A 9,945-nucleotide genomic window follows, 5' to 3' on the forward strand; every position below is an offset into this window, starting at 1 on the left:
CAAACTACTAGTGGGATTTCAACCAAACTTTTCAGGAGTGATCAGTACCATCCCTAGTTGTACACATTACCCACACGTTCCGCTTTGCTGTACAAAATGGCCACCAGAGCTAAAAATAGAAAAATCTTGCTCGCCATTCACAGGTCAAACTACTGGTAGGATTTTAACCAAACTTTACAGGAGTGATCAGTACCATCCGTAGTTGTGCATTTCACACCACGTTACGCTTCGCTGCACAAATTGGCCGCCAGAGCTATAAATAGAAAAAGCTTTTCCGGCCTATACTGGTCTAACTGCTAGTGGAATTTCAAACTTACTTTACAGGAGTGATCAGTACCATCCCTAGTTGTGCATGTCACTGGCATGTTCTGCTTTGCTGCACACAATGGCCGTCAGAGCTATAACTATAAAAATCTTGTCTTGCTTTCCAAGTCAAGCTACTGGTGGGATTTCAATGAAACTTCACATGAGTTACCATACATAGTTTTTGAGACATATGTTTTTGTGACAAAAACCCTTCTAGTTTTATTTTGAGTCTATGTGAGCATTGAGGAAGTTTTATACGTATTTTTTAAAAGTCAAAGAAACAAAAAATAGCAAAGGCGAACGACTTTAGAAGTAGTTCAAATAAGTTACAATGTTTCTTTCAAAAACGAGAATTTTTTTTTAAACATAAAACAAAACCCTTTGCAGTTGCGTCATTTAAGTGATAAAATTTATTTGGTTTTAATGCATTTTTGCAGATCAAATAAATGAGTGTGCAGTCAACCCGTGTCTTAACGGCGCATCGTGCACTCCATCTTTAAATTCATACTCCTGCACATGCGCAACAGGATATAGTGGAACTACTTGCCAAACAAGTAAGCATTCCAATTCGTTTGTTTATCAATTTAATGACATTTACTATAATTATATAACATTTGGAATCAGTCCAACACAAGATAATGAGACTATTTGCTATTGTTGAGTAATGTATATAGCGCGCGTGTGTGCGTGCGTGCGTGTGTGTGTGGGGGGGGGCACCGGACAGCGGTTGTGACGCGTCCATATATTAATATTTCACGTGACTTTGTAATTTATTCTTAATCAGTTACAATTATGCCCCGAAAATATTTGAAACATCTGAGCTAACGTCAAAGCGTTCATTTCTTTATTATTGAAAACGTATGATTTAAATTATCAACATTTCAGAAAAACGCAATGACTTATGGGTATACAATGTATAAAATAAGCCATTTTGTTTTGAAAACCAACGCTGATGGATATCATGATAACGTTTAATCTAGTTATTGACAACATATATAAGGTCCCATATGTAAACAATTTATAATGGTTTTGATTACCATGCACTTTCCATTAAAATTTTTTTTAACATTTACCTCCCTCAAAGAATAAACAACTTGAACAAGTGTTGACAGTAAATGAAAAAGTGTCATAAGTTTCTACATGTCTAAAGATGAAGTGCTACACATTTTTATATAAGTTGATACATATATTTTTATAACATATCATATGTTGAAACTACAATTCAGACATCGATGATTGTGCAAATACTCCGTGCAAGAATCAAGGGACTTGCATTGACCAGGTTAATTCTTTTAGATGTAACTGTGCTGCCGGATATAAAGGAACTACGTGCGAAGAAGGTAATTTAAATATATATTTATTCCATGCATTTAACATTATAATTATTCTAGTATATCGCCAATACTTAAAATTGTAAAGAAAGCGACCCTCGGTTTTGCTCCTCTCGGTTTTGTTCCCCTCGGTTTTGTTCCCCTCGGTTTTGTCATAGTAATACGTAATGTATTAGCTTTTTAAGGCGTCCCAAATTATAAATGCATTGTAGTCTGGTTAATTAAAATTATATCTTTTGGTAATTCTAAACATATATTTATTAAACTTCGTATATGAATATAAGTTATTTCTGTCACAAGAAAAACATTAAATATCAACATTTACCTTTGAACTCTGTTTCGTCTAGTTTGTACGGATAATGATAAGTATGTAAGCGGCTGTTCCAAAACATGCAACTGTAACGCATCCAGGCTGGTGGAAAATGTTGGAACTCAAGCCTGTAACCAAACAACAGGTTACTGCATGTGTAACTCAAAATGGACTGGCCCTGCATGTGAAACGGATGTTGACGAATGCACGGTAAGTTAAATTTCTAGAACGCGCACTGAAACAGCTAGATAGGAAAACCAGAGTTTTCTAATGTTATAAATGATAAGCATGCACATAACTTAGAACTGACTTCAGAGTTTATCCAAAACTTGTTAAAACAAGCATGCAAACAATTATTTCATGTAAAGGACTACAAATCTTTTAGACCTCAATCTGGTTTAATTTAATTTTGAGGAACTATCATCAAGTTGTCACTGTGATAATAATCTGCTAGAACCGAATACACGTGCAGTCTAGTAGTTGGTTGCCCATGGTATTATTATTATTATTATTATTATTGAAAGCCCCTTAAAATTGGAATGGTTTTTCAACATTAAAAGCAGGGCACGCAAATCCATTTAGTTAAAATGAGCAGGAGAAGGTTTAATACAACACAATTATACATTGCAACTATAAACTCAAGTTTATTTTTCTAAGAAACCAGAAAAAAACGGTATGCCATTCTCTGTTAATTTTATTGATATATATATCGACAGTTTTAACTTATATATTCTTTAATTGGTTCTTAATCTTTCTCAAATATAAAGGATGAATCTTGTGGCAACGCAAAGTTAGCAACTTGCCCTCTTCTCCTATGTGTATAATTTAAAAGAGTACACGTTAAGGATACTAACCCTAATATGTACATGTGAACCGATCTCTTCGAATATTAACAAACCTCAACATCAAAATACAAATATTGAGCTATGATCCATATAGTGTTTGATCAAGCTGCACGAATATTTAAGCTTGCCTTGATCTATACTGATGGCCAACACCCATATATCAGCAGTGTTGAAATTAAATCTTTTTACCGGTTAATGCTAAATGTTGATTTCTGCTTAAGCCGGTGCTGGCGGGGCGTTGACGGTAGCTGCAATTACCACTACCGTCCATGAACAGACTCAATCAAACCGAGTCTGCAACATTTTCAATTCCGCCGTGATGGGTTTTCTTTTGGGATTATGTGTTTCTCTCTTTTTTTTAATTTGATGTCTATGTCTTTCTATTTTTTAACCATAAAAACGTTAAATAAAATAATTTATTGTTATTTCAAGGATACCACCATTTGTAATAGTACCCCAAACAAGGTTTGTGAAAATACCTTAGACGGCTATTATTGTACATGCAAAGTGGGGTACACAGAAAATACGGACAAAACCTGCAGAGCAAGTAAGTTTATTGTTGTTGTTGTTGTTGCTGTTTATACCTAGCATACAGTTGTTTCTGTGAGTGATGAATTCGAGTCACTAGAGATGATATTGTATTTTTTTTATAAATCGTCAGGGTTTTCAATTAATGGTTTAATCAAGTACTGAGCATGTTTGCTACCTGTCCATAACAAGTAACAACAAAAAATTCCTTTAATTTTTGTCACCGGTAAATAACGCTTCCTTACATAGTATTCTTTTTTGCATTACAGTTCCGAACTTTATTGAACGCCGTCCTTCCTTGTTGATCTTGTTTTTTCATATTTTTGGTAAATCTATAGATCAAATATAAAGCTAATACATTTTTGTAATTACAGTATTTATTTTTATTTCAGGCACCACAACAGTGTCATTAAGTGTGGGAAGTATGTAATAAATTTTTGTTAATATTGTAATAAATATTGTTAAATAACTCATTACGCTCAAATCTACTGTTTCTTATTATCAAAATACGAAATGAGGAATGTATTATGCTTATTAAATGAAGTCAGTTAATAAATTAATGTAGAATTTATAAAAAAAAAATCATCAGACAGTAGTGCAAAATGTATCAAGATGACAAAAGCAGTTTCATTACGATTATTTTTGAACAATAAAAAATGTCACATATTTAACGCCCCCTGACACCGACTTAGGCAATATTCAGTCTATGGTTAAAGGTATAACAATTCTGGAATATGAGAGAGACCAAAAGAAAAGAGATATTGAAATACTTGCAAATAGTAGAATTGATGTAATTTGTAATAAAATGCTCCTTGAACCGGTGCTAGGGTGCGTAAAAGATGAAACATAATTTTATTTTATGTCTTGAACATATCAAACTGTGTATTAATTGTGTAAAAGTCTCACGTTTTTTTTTGTCATTTTTAAAAATTATAAAAAGGGATGTTTTTCTTCAAACTGACTTCAGTAAACCAAATTTGCATTTTACACCTTCAATGCTGTGTTGGTTTGTTTTTCATAATGATCAAATATGTAATTTGATTTTAATTTTATATCCTTAAAAATGATTAATTCAGCTTCATAATATTGCACTGTGTCAGTTATATGTACATGTATTTCTATGTATTTCAATATCGATGTACCTTATCCTTTTTCTATTTAGCAAATGAATATAAAATAACACTTAAAATGACCCTTGACATACCGTGTGTAGCGGCAGATCTGCAAGTTCCAACGAAATATGATAGAATTAAAGCATCAATTGAATCTATGGTAAGTGTTTTAGTTTGTTTGTTTGGTTTTGCGCACCAACACAGTTTAGGTCAGTCATATGGCGCCGAAACAGGCAAGATGATTTTAGCTGACCTCGGGTGTAACAAACTTTAAGCAACATAGGGGACCAAAGCCACCTCACCTGCTAGAGCTAAGAGATGCATAGACCCTAATAATTCGAACCGATTTAGTCGCCTCTTACAATCGAACAGGGTTAAACGGTGGCTGCAATTCTGATGCCTCAACCCTTAGAAGCAGACCCTCAGCTAATTGCTATTATTTGCCGTTTATCTCGCCATTATCACCTCTTTGTTGGTGTTATTTAAGGGTGAATATGTGTATATAAAAATATTTCTGTTTCTTTTGCCCATTATCATGATACAAATGGAATAATACTTTTTCATGTGTCATTCGTGTCAAATTAGTGAATGATTTTTGATTTTATTATAAAAATTACATTTACCTTTTTATTTGTAGTTGCAAGCCAAACTCTCTTCAACTTTACGTGTTGTTGCCTATAATATTAGGTAAGCATTTTTTTCTACTCTAGTTGCATTTAAGCCGCATCAAATTATCAAATCTTTTTCTAGTAATGATAAAAACAAATCAGTTTTATTTGCTCTTTACTCGTAATGGGTAATATTGAAAAGTGTAATATTTTTCACGCCTCTTATTACTATTAGTGTTTTCAATTTCAATTACTATTAATGTACTGTCAATTTATTTCTGCTGAGGTACACATGGGAACAACATAAATGTCTCATTGTTGTTATGTAAAAAGCAAAGTAATATCATTCCTCATAATTTTAAATGTTGAGTTCTATTTAAGCCGTGTCAGTATGGAGATGGTCGTTATCTTTCATTAACCATTACTGATTATGAACAGTCTGAACAAATGGAGCCTGTAACATTTTAAAAGTTTTTCGTACGATTATGTTTTTTGTTCTATCTTTTCCGTTGGTACCCACTTTAAGTGTCTTAAAATCTCATGCCCTATACCATTGGCGTAGGCAGCACAAGAATGTTTTGCAAGCGATGATCTAAAAATGATCAGAAAAAAACAACCGTTTAACTTATTACAAAGAAAAGACAAATTGCTGCAGAACATGTATGAAAACTTTTTGATTTATACACCAAGTGTCCATTGTAATAGTAAGTAAAGTCTTTTTTAAGGACATATAAAGAGCTAGACCTGCCATAACCGAAACAGGAAGCCATAAGATGGCTCGTCAAAGAATATGTCAAATGTTTTATGCAGATTCGTTGTATAACGGTCAAAACCACGCCGTCATAATATAAGGCGGATGAATATCTTTAAATAGACATGCATGTCCCTTTTAATGAGATATTGTTCATGTGTATGTTAATACTTAGCAAAATCATTGACATGATGCGCCATTGTCTTTTCTACAGGTGTGGATCAATAGTATTCGAAAGTCAAATAATAATACGTAACACCGATGCTGAGAAATCTCGTGTCGCCGGTGATTTGCAAAACATTAGAAACGGAGACACAGTGGCGGTGGATGGAGTCAACACTAAAGCCACTGCCCTTACAGTCAACGGATACGCATGTAATTTGTTTTCTTTTTACTATCTCACTCTAATTCTAATTCTATCTTAAAGGTTGGAAAATTTAACTTATAGAATAGTTTCAGTGTTATCATGATATTAAAACGAGCTATCTTTTATCGTTTGTGTCCGTCAAAATGTCTACTGATTGACTGCATCTACCTTGCAGATGTTTTGGGCCTACCGTGCAGATTATTTGGACATCATTTAAAGTGAAATAACTTTTTTCTTAAAATGAAAATGACACAACAAGTAAATTGAGTAGGTTGAGGTGAAGGCGACATTAAAGCTACTTGTTTTCAATAAACGACACTTTCAGTAGTATTTATAAAGGACACCATTCTATACATGCAAAATAATATGTTCTCCTGTTCGCGTAATTGCCAGTCCATTGTTTACCGTAATGGTAGGAACTATTTATATAAATCTAATATTTCAGTGAGTATAACTTCCGGTACTGACAATACAGGAACTAAAGTTTGTAGAGTACATTCAACATTAGTCACCTGTCCTACAGGGCAAACATGTCAATATGTAGACAACACAGCATCTTGCAGGTAATACTATTTTAGATAATAATTTTCTGTTTATTGTGGCGTGAACAGTCTTTTTATGTTTCATAAATAGACCTACCGGGAGTATACACCGAAGCTGTTGTGCACAAATAAAGCATGTATGTAAAAGTATGAAAAGCAAACTGTATTCTTTTATATCTATTCTGTATTTAAAGATTTATAGCTCAGATGCTTTTTAACAATATCATTAAAAAAAACATTATAATAGTTCTAGAAAAGTTTTCAATCCCTATCAAACTCCAAGTAAAGTGACATTATGCTCATTATTTTGCTGTCATGTTGAGTTAAATTAGTTAAATATTTCAAAAAAAATGCGATTGGTCACGAGACATATTTAACATAATATTCTGTATTTTATGTTTAATTATTTCAATGTTATTTATCTTCATTTTAGGACTATACAGACAGGTAAGCTTTCTTTTTTAGATTTTAATCTGAAAAGAAAAAAAATCAAGCATGACACGTGGACATAGCAGTGCATATTTTTTATTAAACTTTTATTTCAAGACATGAACCTATTACATAGTCTTTGTTGATGATCATTTATGTAAAGAAAAACTTATTTGCTATTTATGCCAATCTGCAAAGTAAAGAAATGTCAAATAACTTTCGTTTAGAAATACAACATATTGTACTTGTATTTTTTTCATCAAAATACCTCGCCAATTATCCATAACCATCTTTCTGACGGTTGCTATATGAATTATTTCAGACGAAGCCGACGACGATAATAATGCATTGATATTAGGTCTGGGTCTAGGCTTAGGATTAGGATTACCTCTTGTTTTGTTCGTTATCATAGCAGTCGCCTGCTGTTACTGGGCAAAGAAAAGACGGCAATATAGGGAAAAAGACTACAGAAGGTACAGACACATAATATAATAGTTTAAATAGGCTTTGATCTGAGTGAACGGACACCATTTATAGAGGTTGAACAAAAAATTGCGTGAAAATGATACGTAATGTCCCTACTATGCCGAGACTTTGATCAAGCTCGCGTGAAAAGTAAAAGCACAAGGACAGATAGACAGTCATATATTAAAGTGTTCCTATTTCATAAAAACTGACCTCTTTGTTACGGTGGCTCATATTGACTGACCATTGTTATTGTCCATATTTACAGAATAATCAGTAAAGAAATTGTACAAACATGTTCTTAAACATAGTAAACTTTCCTATCAAATTATTCTACTTCTATTTCAATAGGTTTAGCAAATTAATTACGCATGCGCTATTCCCCTTAAACTTAAATTTACCAACAGCATTCTTTCAAACTATGTACTTTTGAATAGTTTTGATTAAGATACAATGATAATACATGTACATATTTCTAACTTATTTTTAGGGACAGGGATATCCCATCGAGAAACAGTAATGTTGTAGACTGGAAGGACGACTACAGACATTCGTACGACCGCCCGAGAAACGATTATGGCGAATATATCGACAAAAGAGAATTTTATGGCTTACCAACCTAACGTTATTAAAATAATTCTATCTATCAATATTTATTTTATACAATATATTTAATTCCTTTCGAGTCCATAGTAAACTTTTTGGTAATGTATACTTCATTTGACAGGATTTGTGTTTTCCTTTGACATAATCTGTAATAGAAGCTGCTTAAAACAGATAATGTACAGATATCTAGTGTCATACCGGCATGTGAGTCTTCACTATGTCAGAATAACATTTACGTCCTCATTGAGTCAGGCCTTGCTGTCACTATAATTATACTGCTGCCTGTACAGTTTTGTAGCTTACTCTTATAATTGCCACTTTTTGATTCATAGCGGGATGAGAGAAGGCTATATTGAAATCGGGTTAAAAATAGTCCATTGCACACAGATAGCATGTGAGGGGCGAACGACAACTTTTCTTGGAGATTGGGATAAAATTGGATTGTCGCACATAGCACATATTAACATGGATGTAAATCTGAATTCAATGACATTGACTTTATTGTTTATATGCCCATTGATACATGAAGCATGGTTAAGCAGTAAATATTTTTGATGTTTTTTATATTACGTGTATATTCTGTTAAGTTGTGATTGATTTTTTTCATGTCTTCATACGTATATAATTGACAAATACTCTTGTAAAAAATATGTAATCGGTAATAACGTATGGTATTGTATAATGTGGACATTAAAATTATAAAATAAAGTACGTTTTCTTGTTTATATGTGTGCACGGTTACGAGCGTTTGTTAATTTTTTCAAGCTTTCTATGGTGTCTGGTTAATGCACATGTTTAACCTCGTTCGTCTTGGCAAAGTCATCCTATAGTAGGCTCTCTCTTGTCAACTTTCAGTAACTAACGGCATTCTTTTAAGCGCCAGTACAGGCATCATTCTGTCTCAGTCATTGAATTGTTTGGTATGAAATTAAAGTGTTTCCAATTACTAGAGAATCATCAATATTTAAGCCTAGATATTTTACAGATTTTTTGGATTACAAAATATGTCCATTACAAACAATTTTTAACTCTTTAACTTGTTTTCAGTTTACGCTTGGAACCAAAAATAAGGCATTTAGTCTTTTCTAGATGAAGTGACAATTTGTTATCGAACAAGACTCTGGTGTTTGTCTAAGTTTTATAAAGAAATGATACTTGGATTTTTGTGCAAAAATAATAGCACTGTCATCCGCATGCAGAATAAACTTACGATCTTGACCTATACTAATTCTCATGTCATTTACATATCACAAAAATAAGAGGACCGAGGATGCTACCCTGGTGAACCCCACATGTAACAGGCATATAATCTGATAACATATTATCCACACTAACAGTTGGTTTTCAACCTATTAGATAAGACATTAACCAGTCAGTATTTGAGATATATATTAATTTTATTTTTCCACATAAAATATCATGGTCAACAGAATCAAATGTTTTTTGTAGGTCTAACATTATCATACCAGTATAAACCTTTGGAATTATTATTTCATATATGATCCATAGGATGAATAAGACAAGTGCCAGTGGAATAGGAATTTCTAAAACCTGACTATAATTCATACAATAAACCATTATCAACTAAAAAATTTCAAGTTGTGAATACACTAATTTTCTAAAATGTTTGATACAATGCTTAAAATGCTTACAGGTCTATAACACCCTTCTTCAAGATTAGTGTTCTTTTTTATATAAAAGATTTTACCCCAGCTACTTTCATGTCATCAGGGACATAATTTTCT

At 32.8% G+C, this 9,945-nt stretch overlaps 1 protein-coding gene across 1 annotated transcript; it reads left to right on the forward strand.

Moving 5' to 3' along the window:
• Positions 1–743: 743 nt before the first annotated feature.
• LOC132718545 (uncharacterized) lies at positions 744–8,909 on the forward strand (the record flags this gene model as incomplete). The annotated part of the gene is given in 12 exon segments (XM_060702258.1): positions 744–860; positions 1,533–1,646; positions 1,985–2,157; positions 3,225–3,339; positions 3,713–3,742; positions 4,483–4,592; positions 5,070–5,119; positions 6,006–6,166; positions 6,604–6,721; positions 7,134–7,147; positions 7,452–7,602; positions 8,085–8,909. Coding segments are annotated over 10 exon segments (939 nt in total). The 3' UTR covers positions 8,218–8,909.
• Positions 8,910–9,945: the final 1,036 nt, after the last annotated feature.

Source organism: Ruditapes philippinarum, unplaced genomic scaffold, assembly GCF_026571515.1.
Source record: "Ruditapes philippinarum isolate M1 unplaced genomic scaffold, ASM2657151v2 ctg18617_1_1_1_1, whole genome shotgun sequence".
NCBI lineage: Eukaryota > Metazoa > Mollusca > Bivalvia > Venerida > Veneridae > Ruditapes > Ruditapes philippinarum.